Source organism: Rhinolophus hipposideros (assembly GCF_964194185.1).
Source record: "Rhinolophus hipposideros genome assembly, chromosome: 11".
Lineage (NCBI taxonomy): Eukaryota > Metazoa > Chordata > Mammalia > Chiroptera > Rhinolophidae > Rhinolophus > Rhinolophus hipposideros.
This window is the reverse complement of record NC_138057.1, coordinates 73155399-73174510: the sequence shown is the minus strand read 5'-3', so window position 1 is coordinate 73174510 and position 19112 is coordinate 73155399. Positions and strand designations below refer to the sequence as shown.

Here is a 19112-nt window from a genome sequence, read left to right as displayed (position 1 = left end):
CTGAATGGAACTATAAGAATGAACATTGGTGGGAACCATAAAGTAACCAGGCCTTGCAAGGCAGGGATGGAAACACAAACCTAAAATTGTTTCTGGCTCACTCAGTGTAGAGAATAAACCTAGAGACTGAATCTTTTCTTTGAAGTCTCAATTATGGTTTAAGTTAAAAGCAAAAGAGGTCGATATTAGAAAGCTTCAGATGTGATTTTGTAATTGACTGGCAAATTGGTTGCAAGGTAATGAAAACTTCTTGATGGCTCTTCTGTGCTAATCTCCCCTAATGGATTGAGTCATAGAATTTAGAGGTCACCTAATGAGTCCTCCTGTTTTGCAGACTGGAAAATTGAGGACCAGAGGACAAATACAGGCTTAGACCCTCGCATCTTTTCCTTTCCTGGTCCCGTATACTTTTTATAGTGTGCTATGTTACCTTTTCCCTCATCCCATTGGTTGAACTTGGTTCTGCTGCTTATTTTCTGTACCTTTTACCTCCAAATGAAATGAACCAGGAAGAATCTCAGGTTTGCATTTCTCTCATCCTTTATTTAAACCTAATTATTCTGGACGTTTTCCCCATTTTCTATGGTGACACCCTGGTAGGTAAAACTTGTTTAACCAAGGATTTGTAGATTTAGTACCATCTTGCTCTTCCTACAAGGTGTTTCATGGATTTAAATGTTGTAGATTTGAAAGTGGTTTTCTCAATATTTCATCTATTCTCTGTGGGTTCTGGTGTTTGAATAAAACTGAATCTTAATGTAATTTGTACAGGTATTGCAGGCAATGGGATACCCAACAGGCTTTGATGCAGATATTGAATGTATGAGTTCCGATGAAAAATCAGATAATGAAGGCAAAAATGAAACAGTGTCTTCAAACTCAAGCAATAATACTGGAAATTCTACAACTGAAACCTCCAGTACCTTAGAGGTATACTTATATATGTTTTCCTTAGAAAATAAGTAATCTGTTTTCACTGTAGAAAATTTGAGAGAGATGGAAAAGTATAAATAAAATCAAAAGTATATGCAAACATGTATTCCAGAGGCAGCAATTATTATTTTGTTTTATTTCCATCCAGCCTTTGTGAGTATTTTTTTGAAGGCAGTCATTTTCATGCAGTTTTACATCTTGATTTTTCCCCCTTAATTCTGAAAATATCTGTAAACATAACTGTGTACTGCACAACATATGAATTTACCCTATTTTAACTAGCATTTCCCTTTTGCTGGCCATGGAAGCAGTATATCACAATTACATTATCAAGAGTATCAACGATAACTGAAAAACAAAAACCCAAAAGATCTAGCGGAGGAAATTTAGGACTATTTGAAGTTTTTGCTAAGCTATGGGGGGCAGTGGGTCATCCCTGAGTTGGACCAGCTGTGAGGGGCGCATAGCTTGACCTGGTGTGTTCCTCGGACTGAATAAGTCCTGGCCAATGAGCTTATTCCCACAGAGCATAGGAGACAGAATCCAGGTACTGAGTGTTCACAGCCGATTTGGGAATTCATGGAGCCCTTGCTTATTGCATTCTTCATAAGGAAAATTGGCTTTAAAGTGACAGCAAGAGCTTACATTAATACCTGAAAAATATTTTGTCATTTGTAAGAATGAGTACTTATTAAGGACTTAGTGGGCTGGAATTTTTTTCAGTCTATAAACCCTTTTTAGTACATGCTTACTGCCAGATGCTGAAAACATTGTGTCTAGAGCTTCAAGATGCCCTCAGGCTACAAGGGCAACAGACACATATATAACTAATTATAAAGTAATGCAATAAGTACTATGGTTGCAAAATGAACATAATGTAAAATCTCCAAGGAGGAAGTGATTGTGAAACTTAAACACACGTGTAAAATCAAAGGGAGTAAAAGGTGACCTAGGTTTTAGATGACGAGTAGAATTTTTTAGGGCAGAGGTGGAAAGAAGGCATTCTAGGTCAGAGGAATAGTAGATGTAAAGGAGTTGGAGAGTGAATGTTTAAGTAAGGAGTGCCAGGTGAGCCAGTGTGGAGGGGACTGATGGGGGGACTCAGGCTTGTGCAAATCTCGCCTGACTTCGTGTGATGTGGAGGATAACACGTGGCACCTGGCTTTTGAGAGATCATTCATAAGAGGTAGTCACAAGCAGGGCACGACACTGTGCTGGCAATGGTGTAAATACTAAGAAGAGAACTAGCTTGTTCACTGTGAAACTCAGACCGTGAAGTTCAAGGAGAATTAGGAAGGGAGAGAGCAGTGTGGGCAGCCACATGAGTAGATGGAGGTTTGGCTAGTGAATGCATCTGTGCTTTGTTTCTGTATGATGTCTGGGGGTGGAGGTGGAGGAACAAAGCCCTTATTCTTTATTTAAATGAGCAGTAACTGATTAGAAATGCAAATATTTTTATGTGTTGACTCATTTTTATAAAAGTGATTTCAGATTTGGGAAGCAGGGAGTGATTACCATAGACCTAGTTTCAAAATTTACTCATTACCCTTTAAAGCTGGAGACTGAAAATTTGCCTTGAAATTCGTAAAATGTAGATTATATTAACTCTTCAAGAAGTGATGTTTATTACAAAAGATCCAGAAATGTTTATTAAATTTGTCTTTAAGAATTGTCTAGTGTTTCACTTGTACTGCATCAGCGACTTATCAAATCAGCACAGAGTACTCATTAAGAGAATGTGGTTGTCCACTAGGTTTTTATACATAATAATTCTTTGGGGGTGTTCATTTCTTTGGTCAGCATCTCTTGAGCTATTACTGTGGTGGAATTAAAGACATGATCTTTAACCTCAGAAAGTACTCAATCTTTGGGTCTTTCCTTTCTCAAAATTATAGTTTTGTAGTCTTTTGTGGTTTGTTTTATTTTTGGTGTTAGCCTTCCTTCATTTGAGCCTTCACACTCTTACATGAATTACTTCTCTTGCTTTCCTCTACTCTTATCCTTCCTCAAGTCAGTTCTTTTACTACTGCTAAAGTAATTTTCTACAACATGAATCTAATCATGAACTCTTCCAGATTAAAGTCTTTCAGTGGCTCCCCGCTGTCCACAGTGAAGCCAGAGCTCGTGTGTATGACGTGCAGAGTCCCTTGTCAAGGGTGTTTCTACACAGGTCCTGCCTTACTTTCTTCACTCCTTATCCAAACTGCTGTTTCCCTGGCAGCTGTTCTTTCCTCCTCTTAGGCCTTTGCTTCACTGTTTCTTCTCTCCAGAATGCCCTTCACCTTCGTTTCTCCTCAAGGAGGTCTAGCACTTTCAAGGGTGGGTTCACATTGTCACATTTTCTTATCAGGAAAACCATCCTGATAGTCCTAGAAAATGATTCCTTCTACTGTGTTTCCCTAACTTACGTCTGTTCTATAATGCACATGGTTTCACAGTGATTTTATCTGTCGCTCCCACTGCACTCGAGCTCCTTAAGGACAGGAAATGACTCCTTTTCATGTTATTTCTAAATTTCAGAATCCATAGTCTGCAGTCTGCTGTTTTTACCTTGGGTATCCTTTCATCTCTTTAGAGAGACTGAGAGGTGTGAAGGGGCATTTTTCTCCTACATCCTAAATTGAGTTATTTTCTCCTAACCCTAAATACGAGAACAGTGAATACTCTGCTGAGATGTGAACCTCAGTTGTTCGAGCCACTTTATTAGTCATTTAGATGATTATTCTTAGATCACAAATGCCACAGATGAGACATTAGAGTACCACGTAATGGCACGGTTACCTTGCTCTTGAACATTGATCTGTTGGGACAGCCCTGCTTCACCGGCAGGCTGGCCAGATGACTGACTGTGATGTTTATTACTTATAGTTTCCATACCTTTAAAGACACTTTGTTATTTGTTTATAAAGGTGATTATGTGTCCTAGCCCCTCAGTGCTTTAAAGTACAATTTCTGAGCCTCTCTTTCAACAGAGACATAGTATAACTTTATTAATAAGACATTTCATACTCTAAAATCTGACTCGGTTGAACCTCCTTATAGGTAAGAACTCAGGGCCCTATCCTCACAGCAAGTGGCAAAAACCCCGTAATGGAGCTCAATGAAAAAAGAAGAGGTCTTAAGTATGAGCTCATCTCGGAGACCGGAGGAAGCCATGACAAACGCTTTGTAATGGAGGTGTGTACCTAGCTACAAGCCAACCTTAGTTTTTCTCTTAAAGGCATAGGATATCCTGAGTTTATATGTAAAAAAATTTTAGACTGAGTCAATTCTTGTTGCATTATTTGATGTTTGGTATTTTCTGTGTTATGATACATTTAAATTAAAATTACATAGAGGAATTGCCTGGGATAACTGCAAAGTGTTATTCTTGGTTTTAGGTAGAAGTAGATGGACAGAAATTCAGAGGTGCGGGTCCAAATAAGAAAGTGGCAAAAGCAAGTGCAGCATTAGCTGCCCTGGAGAAGCTGTTTTCTGGGCCCAACGCAGCGAATAATAAGAAAAAGAAGATTATCCCTCAGGTATGAGTTAAGCATTAAACCTTTGTAATAACTTTGAAAATATTACCAGAATTAAATTTTCTTCTTTTCTGTCTTAGTGCCACTTGCGCTTTTTCTGAAATTATTTCTTTTTATTGGGTTTACCAACCTTTACTTTGGGTTAGGTCGTGAATAATATAAATGTGTCAGTAGTCCCCTGTTCTGAGGTCATTCTAGGCAAATCATATATTAAAGAGACTATTAACATTACTTGAGGGCATTAGGTCACTCTTGATGAGGTCGTGTTGAGGGATTTGGACTTTGATGAGATGTTAGCCTTTGTTTAGTTTAGGGAAGCTGCCAAGAGTGGTTGGGCCTTGCTTTCATCAGAGTCTGCATATGCTTGTCCAGTTCCTTTTTAGTTTTGAACTTTTGCATTATTTATTTTGGGTTTCCTATTGGGGATGGCACTGTAGAGATTGGCCCCGTGTTACCTCTGTTCGTTGGGAATGTCAGTGCGCTGAAAGCATTTAGAAAAATGGCTTCCTAACAACATGCTTTTGGATAACAGACTCTCCATCCATTCAGTTAAACATTCAAAAAAATTTTCTAGATGTGTACCACGTGCACGACTGTGAAGGAACAAGAGATACATAAATAAACATAAGCTACATTTTCTCCCTCATGGAGAGTACTGGTGTAATAAGTCTGAATGTATTATGTGATAGGAAGAAATCAATTACAAATATTAATAGACCGAAGCTTAGATTATTTACGATTCTGTTAAACAATGTCTTTTACATATATTAAGTCCTTATAGGAGGGTAGAATTGATCTCATTTTACAGATGAGGAAACAAGGCTTGAAGAAATTAAGATACTGCATGTAATAAAATAATAAAGTTAATTGATAGTAGAGGTTCCCTTTAAAACCAGATTTTTCTTCTTCCAAAGACCATGGGCATTTTATTGTTTATTGCATGTTAGATCCGTCTTAGAAATTTGTTTTCATTTAACCTTCATGTATTTACCATAATAAACACTGCTTAAATTTTAGGATTCAGAATATAAACAAGTAAAATTAATTTTTAAGATGAAATAAAAATAAAACGTTTAAATTGCAGAGGAAGACATGTAGAGAGAGAATAAGTGGATTTTCTTTTCCTAAAATCTTCTGAAATATGTTCTAAATTAGTAGAAAGATAATTGTTACCTTGTTTATTTTGGTGTGTTTTTCCTATGGGTTACATCTTGTATTTGGTTAGTTAATTTTAATGTTTAAAAAGCCTACGTGTAGAGACTTACTAAGTAATGAAGTTTTGCACTAGTAGACATGACTTTGATTTGTGTGAAGTCACTCTGTTGCCACCAGATTGTTGCTTCCTGACTACTTTGGACTAAGCTGTGTTTTAAAAAAAAAAAAACGAAAGAAAGATGTCTGATTGAAGTTCACTCATTTTTAGAAATTTTCCATACCAGAAGCTGTAAACTCCTGTGTTCAATGTGCTTGACAGCCAAGAAGCGGTCTATTTTGGATTTGTGGGCTGGATTTTTTTCAGCCCAAAAGAAAAATGGCAGTTCCCTGTGTATGACACATCCGACCTTGAAACTGTCTTCTGCCCAGTCCCACTAGCCTTAGAAGCTGACCTAGGAGGAGCAGAGGATGATGGTACTGCCGTGTGAGACAAGTGTGTGTGTGCCCTGGCTCCTGCAGCCAGCGGGGTGCTGAGGACTGTATCACAGTGAGCTCTGAGGCTCTGCCACCTCCCCCGCACCTTGCCCATAGCAGGCAGTTGCTAGCTTGAGTTTTTAGAAAATAAGTATAACGTTTAATTTAAAAGTAGATGTCTTTTGGTTTTCTTAAAATTTCAGTTTTGGAAAGGGATGTTTTAGCAGCCCTGTGTCCTGTTAGTCCGTGACTTACGTCGTCTGCTTTTAAGAGTTTAGTATCTATTTTCTCAGTTGTTCTTGAAGTAAGGAAAGCAAAGTGGGTATCATTATCCTCATTTTATAATTACTGGGGCGACTCAGAGAGATTATGTGGCTTTCCCAGAGTCCATGGCCTTTTAGAGCATGAAGGGACTTTAGAGTTGGTATTTATGTATTTAATGAATGATACATCTCCCCATCCCACCCCCAGGAGAAACAGGCTCAAGGAAATCACAGGAAACTTCCTGAAGTCTCAGTAACTTAGAGCAGAAACTGGCATCTACATCTTTGGTCTTCCTGTCTTAGTTCTTTTTTTAAAAAAAAAACCATTCAGGTTCTCAGCTGATTCGAGGTGGTTTGTTGTTGCTGTTGTTGCAGTATTTTTTTTTTCTGTCTGTGGGCAGAGAATTCAATGGATTTTGAACCTGGGTATCAAGTGTCTACAATTACTTTAGTCAGGCCTAAATTGACTTTTAGATGTAATTTGACTACTGAAATTTGTATGTAGAAAATGAACTCTTTTTGGGTAACCCTCAAGTGAAAAGAAGTTATGTACATACTTTTATGTGCCCATCATTTTCTCCAGGATAACTCTGTATGGTAGGTGTCATTTTCATTTTGCAGATGATAAAGTGAACGTCTAAGGTCATAGACGACTCATTTCTCATCCGCAGGCTCAAGTTTCTCATAGAAGTTGTACATGACAGAGATGATAGGATAGTTCTTATTTCTCTCGGTAACGAAAATATGTTATTTTAACAGGCAAAGGGTATTGTGAATACTGCTGTGTCCACAGCAGTCCAGGCTGTTCGGGGCAGAGGAAGAGGAACTCTAACCAGGGGAGCTTTTGTTGGGGCCACAGCTGCTCCTGGCTACATAGCTCCAGGTACAGTACAACCCTCAAGAGATATGCCTCCTTTTGGGAGCCAGAGTTTGAAGAACAGCATTTCCTTTATTTTCCAAGGTTATACACGGTCTCTGGAAACATAACATGGGTATAGGATGGGTGGGCACAGAAACTGAAGAGAATCTACAGAATGTCATAGGTTTTCTCCTGGAATCTGATGAGTGACTAGAGGCTTCCTGGAATGAGGTAACAGATAAGGAATTCTGCAGTTGGTTGAGGGGACACATGTTGACAATGAGGAAGCTGAAAGATATTCCACATATTGAGGAGTTTGGATATCTGAGCAGGGTGGATTCAGGGGGGGCGATACCGTGTTTCCCCGAAAATGAGACCTAGCTGGACAATAATGTGCTTTTGGAGCAAAAATTAGTATAAGACCCGTCTTATTTTACTGTAAGACCGGGTCTTATATAATATATCATACCCAGTCTTCTATAGTATAACATAATATAAGACCAGGTCTTATATTAATTTTTGCTCCAAAAGACACATTAGAGCTGATGGTCTGGCTAGGTCTTATTTTTGGGGAAACAGGGTAGGAGATAGATGACGTGTAACAGGATAGAAAAAGCTGATAAGAGGCTAATTAATTGGTGTGAAGCCTGGCCTTATTAGCGTTTCCTTAACTCAATATTGGGGAATCGTCAAAGACTAAAGAAGTACCAAAAGAGAAGAGGGGGAACTGATTTATCCAGAGTTTACTATATACCAGATACTTTCATATAAATAATTTCCCTTAATTGTTTCTAATCTTCACAGTGTTTCCTCAAGTAGAAATTATTTCCATTTTCCAGAGAAGGAAACTAAGGTTTAGGGAGACAAGGCCGAGTGTGAGACATCGAGTAAACAGCAGAGCAAAGAGTAGGTGTTTGCAATTCCCAAGTTTGTATTCTTTCCATCTCACCACACGGCTTGTGGGAGTGGGGAAAGATGCCTTCTCTCTGCCTTCTCTTCTAATCCTTAGGGCCAGTCCTTATGTAATTTGAGTAATAGGTGTACAGCTGTCTCATTAAAATCAAGTTCTCTGCAGTATTGAAAATATGGAACCTTTAACTTGACAAGTAAACCTCTTGTAGTTGTTGATCAAGAAGAAGTTGTTGTAAAGATTGGATTTTATTCAGTCATTGTTTTTTTATGTAACACTCCTAAGAAGTTTACTTAGACCTCTTTTTTTTCCTCCTAAGAAAGAGTTAGAATAGGCTGTCTGGGAACGTCTATGGATGATGTGACTGGAATTATGCTTCTAGAAATTGATTCCAGGAGCATAGCTCAAAGATGTGTCATATTAAGAATACATTTGCTCATTCCAATATTGCATGCCTGCTTTGGCACACACCAGACATGGATTTTGCCCCGATGCAGCTTATGGTCTAGAGTGAGACATACCAGTCAGATAATCCCAATTGTAAACTGGGATGATGCTGACGGAGGAGGACACGATGCTATGAGTGGATGGAACAGAGAAACCTGCCCTGGTCTGTTGGGTCCCTGAAGGCCTCCCTGAGCAGTACCACTTGAATTGAGCTCTGAAGAATGAGTAGGAGTTAACTCAGAGCAGGGTGGGGTGGAAGAGTGTTGCCCGCGGAGGGCAGGACATGTGCGCAGACCTGGTGCTGGTGCTAGGGAATGTGGCTGGTCTGAAGAACTGGAGGAAGGCCAAAATGTAATGTGGAGAGCATGCTGGGAGAGTGACCTGAGCTAAAACTGGGTGCTCAGTCCCGGTCCTGGAGGCTGTGGCTTGGATTTTGGTCTTAGAAGTCTAAGTGCAGTGGGAAGTTGTGAAGGATTCTAAGGAGAGAAGTGACAAGATCAGAGGTCAGACTCTGTTGTCAGGATCACTCTAGAGTGTGAAGAATAGATTGGAAGGACAGAAGTGGGTCTGACAAGACAGTGAAGGTTTTTGTAAACTAGCAGCCCAGGCAAGAGACGGTGATGTGTCCAGTGGGTGTAGGGAAGTAGATGGGTAGCAGGAAGTGAATAGATTAAACGAGTCCTTTGGAAGCAAAATTGATGGATTTAATATGGAGAATGAAAGAGTGTGGTTTCAAGGATATCTCCCAGGATTTTGAGCTAGAGGAACTAGATTGGATGATCGTGTCATTTAAGGAGACAGGATGCCGAAAGAGGAATGTTGGGGGGAAAGGTTAGTTACAGTTTGATACAGTTTAATGTCCAAAATTTTAAGACATTGTTCTGTGCATCTCACTATTTCTACTGAAATTTAGTAATTGTTTTTTGCATTATTTAAAGGAAGCAGCTTTCATTTTACAGTAACAGGCAAGTTATTGATGAGCTTTCCTGCCTTTGATTACGTGTTCTGTTGGGGCTTCATCTGGTTTTGTCTGTGGTTGCGTACTCTTGGCACGTTTACCTCCTGCTCGAGGGGAAAGCAGCCATCGTCTAGTGGCAGTAATTGTGAAGGGAATCATTTATATCTGCTTGTTGCCAGGCTCGTCTGCTCCGTAGTAGCTTCTCTCTTAAGCCATTGCATTGACCTCTGAAAAGCCTGTCTCCTGAAGCTTTTAAAAATGAAGTCCTTTTATAACCTACATTCAGATGAGGTCAGTTTACATTATGAATAGGTACTATGCCATTTGTGCAGCAGGCACTATAGTTAAGTATTTTTACATATATTATTTAATTATATTCCCCGCTGACTCAATTACTGCAGAAGACTGTGAGGTTCAGAGAGGTTACATAACAGGTTAAAATCACCTTGCTAGGGAGAGAGGTGAATTCAGGCTTAGAGCCCCAGTGTCCAGCTGAATAGTTTCATCTCTCTCAAAGGAGGTTTTGGTAAAACCCTTGAAACTGTAGCCTTAGCCAACCAGCTACCTTTTCCTGGATTTGATGTACAACTTGCTTTTTTAAGCATTAATTTCTCTTTTGGCCTCTGACACTGTCCCTGCTGCTTATTTCAGCTGCTTATTTCAGTGTCCTCTTGAAATATACTACTGATCATCAAAGACTAAGAGTAAAACTAAGTTGTACTATCCCAGTTGTATATGACGTAAGTATAGACTGAAAAGTGAAACATTTTCATCTCTCAGGAGAGAGATGAGCAGTTGACTTGTTTAGCATACATTTGAGTGTTTTGTCTCAAACAAGAACTGGGCATTCAATGAAGACCTGGCATCTGCCCTAGTGAGCGCTCAGGCTCAGATGGGTAGGAACAGGCCGTTGAGTAAACATCACGTAGCGCGATGCGAGCTGTGGCGTGGGTGGACCAAGGAGTAACTAGCGAGTCTAGGAGAGGTGGTATTTGGTCCTGATCTAAAGGATGCGTTGTAGTTGGTCAATTAGAAAAGGAGGAAAAAAAAAATTCTGAGCAGGAGAAATGATTATAGACAAAGGGGTTGTAATGCAAACAAAACTTACTTTGTTTGGGGTGTAGTGTGAGCGGCCACGGAGAGTCTGTGCCCTTGCTCTATTTTAGATACCAATTTTTTTCCTAGAGATTTACCCAAGTGATTTGGTATTTATATTTTTTTAAAGTTGTTTTACTGAAAGATTAAAGATTGTAGCTTCGATTAACATAGCATTTCTAATCTCTACAACACTATAAAGTAGTTTGGAAGGTTTCCCATTTTACAGATGAGAAAATGGCAACTCAGGAGTCATACATCTCAAGACATACAAGAAACTTATGCCAGACCCAACTGGTTCAAAACCTTCTGTGTTCTTTGTATTTGTTTTTATTGACAGTATGAGCCATTTTTATTGACATTGACCGATGCTAATGTCGATTTCCCAGTGTTTACTGAGAGACCCTGTGCTGGGCTGGGGCCAGGGCTACGCATACCGACAAGACGTGGACCTCGCCCACAGGTCCACAGCCTGATCCGCGCCCGCCTTATTGGCAGTTGAGGCTTCAGCCAGCTCTGTCACTGCTTTCTGAAAAGAGACTTAAGAAGTTCCATTTTCCAGCAAAGAGAAATTGGTGATTTGAGTGGTTCTCAGTGTTCTTTGGTTCAACAAATGATATTTAGCGAGTGGTTGCTATATGCCAGACATTCTGCTGGGGTCAGGTGATACAAAGATGTGTAAGACTTGGTCCCTGTCGCTCTAGTGGGAACACAGACAAGGAGTTGGTAATTACAATACAGTGTGTCCAGCGTCGTGAGATGGAGGCCCCAGGGGCTTCTGGTAGGTCAGGGCATCCTGTAGGCCGGGCAAAAGGCTTCCGTTTTACAGGCCCGAGGGGACCAGTAGACTAGAGCCATTCTGGTTCCCGTTCATCCAGCGTCTGGAAGAAATCCTCAGGGCCCAAGGTCCCGGGTCTGGTGGTACTTGTGAATTGGGCCAATGCCAGCTGCCCTTTGTCCTGGACTGATCTGCTCTCTTCTTCTTTGCACTAGGCTATGGAACACCATATGGTTACAGCACAGCTGCCCCTGCCTATGGTATGTACAGCATCTTACTGGTTTCTCCTGGTAGTGACTCTGTCACAGCAATCCCAAGCACAGTTTGTATGTAGGGTTTCTTTAAATGAATTGGAGGATCTCAGACTTATTCATTCTAGTGACCCAACTTCAATTCCCTTTGAAAATGCCACAACCTTGTGGTTCTTGGTTTGGTTGGAGTTGCTCTTCTCTCTGCTTTGCCTGATTGCAGGACTGCTTGTTCTAACTGCCTGTTTCTGACCGTACTGGAATTAAATATTTTAAGTAGTTCTTACAGCCAACTCACACTCCATTCAAAGGCTACTGAAGGGCCATATGCACTTTCTAGCTTGGCTGCCTGCCAGTTATGCAGTTACCTTTAAATTCCTGGTTTGAAACTGTGTGAACTGTGGGGGATTTCAGTTAGGGGTAGGAAATGCTCACTTCAAATTTGTAGCTGTAATCCTCTTCTGTGAATTTTCCTTTAGAGGTGGAGTAAACGGGTCCCAGAGAGGTGATAGGGGGCTATCACCAGCAGTGTTACTTAAGTTTTACTGCAGAAAGTCTGTAGTACATGTTAGAAAATCACAGGAGTGGCTCCTCTCTCTCCAAAAATAAAAAATAAAAGCGAATGCAGAAATGAACCTCAGTGGCCCTTTGGATAACTTTTGAATGAGGTTTATGTGGCAATGGAGGCAATAGGTTTGGAGTCAGTGATATGATCTCTTAGACATTTTCCTACCTCAGGTGCTACATGCTATAGAATCAGTCACATGCAAGATGTTTGTCACTGAGGGAGGAGAGCACATGTGTGCGCCTGTGAGAAAGCGTGCGCGAGTGTGTGTGCGTGCCCGTGCGCGGGGCCCGGTGTGCACATGCACAGGACGGACAGCCCCTGCGCTCGGCAGCGCGTGGCGCCACCAGCCCTGTCATTCTGCTTTCCTTTCCATGCATCAGCTTTTCCATTTTTGTTTGGATGAAAATTACGTGTCCTTAAGACACTGCTAAATTGAAGCTTCATCTGATTTCATAACTATCGAAATAAGTAGAAAGTGAATAGTTTGACCCTTTTCCCCATTAAAATAGGCAGTTTATATCCTGGAAGGATGTGGAGAAGCTGTTAGGGTGGCCAGTATTTGGGGTGTGTTTTCTCTGAGGCCCATTGCAGGGTCTGGAGCTGCGTCCTTCACCTGCATGTCTCCTCAGGCACTCTGCGTTGTTCAGGGCTCGTCAACATTTCCCACAGTCCCATGTTCTCAGATAGAGGGGGACTAGCAGTTGGGCACTCATTCCAGACTATGCTCTCACCAAGAATTTCTTCTAAATACCCATTGTCAAGCTCTTTTTGATTTGGCCATTTGCCTTTAACCATTCAGCCAGCTTCTGGATATCCTGACGACCTCATCCTTCCTAGGAATTACCGCGTTTCCCTGACAATAAGACCTAGGCAGACAATCAACTCTAATGCATCTTTTGGAGCAAAAGTTAATATAAGACCCGGTCTTATATTATTGTATTATATAAGGCCAGGTCTTATTTTACTATAAGACCCGGTCTTATATTAATGTTTGCTCCAAAAGACGCATTCGAGCTGATGGTCCGCCTGGGTCATATTGTCGGGGAAACACGGTGGGTCTGGTCAGTGCAGCCAGGTGCATTTGACTCACTGACTCACTGTAAGAAGCCCCTGGGAGCACCAAGCACCTGTCCCCTTGGGCAGGTTCTGAAGTCTGTGTTTCTTTGAGGCACAGTATATCACACGTTCTTCAGTACAGATTTGCTAGAACGTTATTTTTCCCTTTAAAACACTTTTATATCTAGGCTGTAAGCTACATTCACGTTTTTCCTCAGTCCTTTTTAATTTGTCTCTCTTGTTCCTCCCTTTCCTCTAACATTCTACTTTCACCCTGCGGCCTCTGAGCCCCACTTCAGAAGGCTCCTCTCTTCCATGTGCCATATAACTGACTTCCAAAGCTGGTGAAATTCGATGCCCCCATTTTTCACATAAAAGATTTGGTTTTTAAATGTTACTGTGATGCCAACCTACTAAAAACGATGCTTTATTTTGGCTGTAAGGTAAATGATGTCTTTTGGCCTTTGTAAAGCTGTTGCATGTGGGGTAATTTCCCTCTGATCATCTGGTGCTCTTGAGTACCTGCTGTTGCTGCTTTGTGATTTCTCCATAGGTTAGAGATTAGAACAGAAATAGGAGCAGGTTTCAAATCATGGCTTGAGTATGCAGAAGTTTGTGAGGCCACAAGAACTCATTAATTACAAAATTAGGGCAGTAATTAATCTTTCCAGATTTGCCATGCCAATATTGGCAGTAGCCATGAACACGATAAGCACCTGGGCCGACTCCACTTGGAGCTGTCTTTCTGGGGAGCTCAGGTCTGAGCACAAAGATGTGCTTTGGACCCTGTTTCTCCCATAATAGTGATGGGCCACACTAAGAACCCACATGGATTTCTAGGGTCACTTTAGAATATTAATAGCACTGCTTTCGATCTTTAGGATTCATGGCAGCTCCCTCATATGAAATTGCTTTCTGAATAGCGTTCTTCCTGTGATGTAGCCATCTTAATGTTGAGTGGAAAATATTATCAAAATATTAAGAACAATTTCAATATTGGAGTCTGTGAGAGATCGTGAGCCTCTTCCAAAATGGTACATGTTGACTGACTAATCTGGAAAAGGTTAATGATAATTATCGTAAGATTATTTTTTACCTGAAATTTTTATTGGATTATCAAACTTATTTGGAGTCCTCTCCGTTTCTTTTCTCTGTAGGTTTACCCAAGAGAATGGTTCTGTTACCCGTTATGAAATTCCCAACATATCCTGTTCCCCACTACTCATTCTTTTAGCAAATGACAGAAGCTAATTCCTATTGAACAACAATACAGTACAATACAGAATGTTAGAGAAAAAGCCTTTTTATCCTGCTTTCTTTGAACACATACTTGATCAAAATTATTTGTAAAGAACATCTTTCCTACTTTTTGATTTTAACAAATGCAAATTTAGTTCTCTAAAACTTGAAAACAAACAAAAAAAAGAAACTAGTTCTGTGAAACGGTACCTCATTTCCGGAAAATAACTTATACCAGCCCTTCTGCTGTAGGGAAATAAGTCTAGCAGTTCAAAGTTTAAGAGTATCAGATTATGTAAAATTAAATTTGCGAAGGCTGTATAGAGTCTCAAACACTGATCATAAATAAACTGCTTTGTTGTAACAAGAGTACTGCCTGGTTCCTGATGCAGTCACTGATTCTTAGCTGATCGACATGTATTTGCCCCAGGGCACTTTAATTCGGGCTGTAGTTATTTTTTTTAATACAATAGAGACTTTTCATTTAAACTTTAACTTTGTAAATATTGCAGTGTGTAATTAAAGCCAATAAAATATGGGTTTGAATATTGTTTTAGCTTATTATTTTTGATATGTTTTGGTATCAAATTACAAGGAATTGAAAACTAATAATAACTTAGCCCTAGAAATCCCATTCACTTGTAAGCAAACTGCTAAAACAAAGGCGGTCGTTAGACGGAGCACCCGCTGACTCTGTAAGCCCTTTGTGCTCCTGCTGTGCAAGGGCGGCCCCATGACCAAGGTATATTCTGTCCCCTGAGCATTGCTTATTCAAATGATGGCACGACCCCGACATGGGAAAGGAGGAATGTGATTATTTTAGTTTCCGAATTTCCAAGTTTTAAAAAAAATAATAAATTAATCGATCAATCACCCTCTCTTGTTCTTGTGGCCTTCTTCACTCTGTAAGGTACTGTGTTCACCCCCTGGCTTTTTCATGCAGATAGAAGGTTAGCAGTGTTTCCGGGATTCACTGAAGGGTCCTCTTTTCCTCTTCAATCACATCAGAATCGAAAGCAGCAACAGGGTCCCCATGAAACTTGCTCTTCGATTGTCCCAGTTCTTGTGGAGTGCTGCTGTGAAAAGCGACAGGTTTCAGCCATGGGTCAGCAGTTATCCCTAAGACACCAGTTAAGCTGGTGAAAACAACCAGTCGGTAACATGGTGCTGTTTTGGAAAGGGTGCAGACCTGAATTTTCCACGTGCATTCTCACCTTGTTTGGAAAGCCTATGATGTTACTAGAAGGTAATGGTTTCATTAAGGTACTCACCCCCATGAAGGCAACAGTGTGGTCCCATGTTGATATGTACAAGTTGCTGTGTCTTAAAAATGCCCCTTTCTAGTGTGAATTAGCTTTCCTCTTCCCTTTTAAATTCTGTTTCATGGAGCTGAACACTGCCCATCAGTGAGAACGGGCCTCACACAGTATGGCAAATTTATGTATCAGATTTCTTTGGGACCACTAAGTGAGAGTGAAATGGGCAATTTAAAACAAATGTTAGCGTCGCTTCTCAAATGTACGTTTATTACACAATGGTTTGTTTGTTACTTCTGCTCCTTGACCTTTTGTCTTTTATTAGTGGTGGGTGATACTTTAATAAAACTTCATCACTTGCTAGAAATAGCTGTGAACTTACCATTCTCATCCTGTGCATTAGTGGCTAGACATGAACAAGAGGGCCCATTTCAGCTGGGAGTTTTCATGTTTCATTGATTCGTTTTGCTGACCTATGGATGAAACAGAGCCATCACTGAGAAGAAAAAGCATGGCTGGTATTGTCCAGTTTTTATTAATTCAATATTTACAATAGTCCTCTTTGTTTTTGGAATACTATTAATTGGCAGCCGCAGCTGTATTGTTATTTGAAATTGATCGTCAAATTTGCATTCCAAGTTGGAATCTCTCTGGAGATTCTCTTTAGAAAAATCTTTTGAAGTAGCTGACTCAGCTTCATAACCCAACCCCTCCACAATGGCGGAAAGGGAGCTGTGCTGTTTTCCAACATGATGGCAGTCCTTTCAAATGGTTTCTACCAAGTCCTTTTTTTTTTTATTTTGTTGTTTGTTGGAAGTTACTAACATGTCGTAAACCTGCCCAGTTGCTGCAAACTTTTACATTTCTCTGCTTTACTTAAAAATAATTGAGCTGTCAGTCCTTTGTTAGAAGTGGTAACCATGCAAGTTCAACTGTTTAAATTTTGTAATGAATTAAGTGTCCCCCCCACCTTTTGCCCTTCCCACCCCTCCATTTTGTAATGAAAATTCCACTTACAGCTGAAAGAGCAGAGAAATATAAATGAAGCTCTTGGCTTCACCCAATTCTGTGAAATTAACATAAAGTTTTGCTTCTCTGCTCTTTTCTTCACTGTAGGTGGTTTTTTCATTGACAGCCCCTATTGCCAGCCTCTGAGCGTCGCACCATTTATTATTCACTTGGGCCCTCAAGATTTCTTCTCTGACTTCTAGAACCATCAGGTTGTCTGGCTTGAAATGGCAATTTCTGTGTCTTGGTCTTAAGAGCAATGTGACCCCCATGAGGCTTTCCAGCTTTCAGATACACCACTCTGACACCTTCTTTGGAAAGCAATGACTGAACATTTTAAAGAAGAGCAATACTTTCCTCAAAGCCACGGTGTCTGTTTTCAAACTTTTCCTTTGGAAACCTAACAATATCTGTACTTACCCCCTCCCAGTGTAGTCTCTTGTCAGGGAGTTTACAGACCAATGTAGAACTTAGAATTAGTGTGTGAGTTAATCTTCTGACAGTTTTTAAACTTTTTTTAGCACATAAATTGAATAGTTGCATTCCTGACTGTGTCAGTTAGCGCTACTATAATTTCTCAGAGATAGGGGTCGTCCTTGAAGCCATATTCTTTGCATGGGAGCTGGCACCCAGCCAGGGATGTGGCCTGTAGCTTGGGCTTCTTCAGGCTTCAGGAGCACCCCATCTTTTGTGCAAAATAATTGGTCCAATAGATTCCCAACATACCTCATGCTGACTAGATGCAGTGCTTGGTGCGGGGAAGTGAGAGTCCTAGAGTCGTTTGAAGTCTCTCAAATAGTTAACCTGGGGAACAAAACACTGATAGATTTTGCTGGTATTATTAGCCTTTTCTTCTTTTTTTTTTTTTTTAAATTTGGGTGAATATTTGAAAATCATGAATCAGTCAGTCACCATTATTAACTGAAGAGCTGGGAATACCTCGTTAATGTATTTTTTAAATTGGTGTTGGACCCTCTGTGTATTTCAGGTTAATACTTTTAAGCAGTTTTCAGCACGTTTATCTCACTTTATTCTCGTTCTCCTCGGACCTTCGTAGCCATATCACTTGTATAAAATAGGCTGAGATCTAGTGACTGTAAGCTGTGGTCTCAGTGTACAAAGGTAAGCTCTTTTATTTTCTGATTAAAGAGAAAAGTAATAAAAAAATCAATGAACACAACATGCATATATGACAATCATATATGATGTATTGGATCTCTTAGGTCTTATGTCATCACTTTACCTTTAAAATTTTTATGATCTAAATGTAAAATAATTATTTTCAGCATTTGTTTTAATATCCTTGTGATTACTTTCTATTCAAGAAAGACTTCACTTTTGCTGAGTTAAGTGTGTGTATTTGTGTACAAATTTGTGCTAGAACATATATGTGAACCCCACACACGTACCCGTTTAAATAAAAGAATCCACTGGTGGAAAGAGTTCACCTAAGAGGGTTTCACATCAGGGCGTTCTTTTGGCCAAAGTGCTTGGAATTTCATGAGCAGCAAGATTGGCAGCAGTGCTGACAGGATGGGACCCATTTACATGTAGCTGCTACACAAACTGGGGGTTGAAGTGCCAATTTCTCAGGGGGAGAAACTTCTCTGAGAAATGAAAATCTCTGATCTGTGTTGTATGCCCTAATACAACAGCAGCAAGAAGCCATAAAATAAATAAATAGCAATAGAAAATGGAAAAAAAACCAAAATATCAAGGTAACTATGGAAAAATATGTAATTGAGGTAAGCTATTTGCAGAACCAACTTTGGCAAGACTCAGAATGGTAAAGACCCAGTCTGCAGAGACCAAATAGACTTAAGGCAACTCACCTGTCTTTTCTAGGTTAGGTAGCCTGATGATTTATTTCCCATCTTACTCAACCGTCATGGAGTTCACTTAAAAGATGTGAGGGTTAGGCCAAATATTTTAGTAAGGATTTGCTTCGTTTAGTGTGTCCCTTAAATGCATTTCCTATGTGTTAGATGTTCTGTGCTAAGGCTGTATTTTATATATAGAGATTAAAATGAATTTTATGTTTTATATTTGTCTCTAAGTAGCAGTTTTCTTTTTATTACTAACTTTGAAGGTTGCTGGAACAACTTTCTTTCCCATACAGAATCTGTATGTATATTGAATGTGGGTTTGGCATCTATAAATGGTTGTGTGAGGTCTAGCTGACTAGTAGCAAGTACATTCCAGTCCTGATCAAACAGCCGAGTGCCCATTACATGCCAGGTCCTTCTCTGGGTATTAGCAAAACAGAGGCTGTGCCCACTGGAAGCACTTTAAGTCTGCGAGTCTCCTCATTGGTGGAATCGGGCCTATTATAAATATCCTAGGTTGG

General features: G+C 40.1%; 1 protein-coding gene across 12 annotated transcripts in view; it reads left to right on the top strand.

Annotated features, from left to right (window-relative positions):
* The window catches only part of STRBP (spermatid perinuclear RNA binding protein), a 125162-nt gene extending 106354 nt beyond the window's left edge, over positions 1-18808 (top strand). For 4 of the 12 annotated variants that reach the window (XM_081067062.1, XM_081067063.1, XM_081067064.1 and 1 more), the window contains 6 exons: positions 772-930; positions 3976-4110; positions 4314-4454; positions 7103-7226; positions 11606-11650; positions 14420-15374. In XM_081067062.1, the coding sequence (XP_080923188.1) occupies positions 772-930; positions 3976-4110; positions 4314-4454; positions 7103-7226; positions 11606-11650; positions 14420-14496 (681 nt within the window). In that variant the 3' untranslated portion in view covers positions 14497-15374. Of the gene's footprint in view, positions 1-771; positions 931-3975; positions 4111-4313; positions 4455-7102; positions 7227-11605; positions 11651-14419; positions 15375-16873 lie in introns of those variants that run through there. The other 8 variants (XM_081067066.1, XM_081067067.1, XM_081067060.1 and 5 more) reach the window with 5 other exon arrangements.
* Positions 18809-19112: the final 304 nt, after the last annotated feature.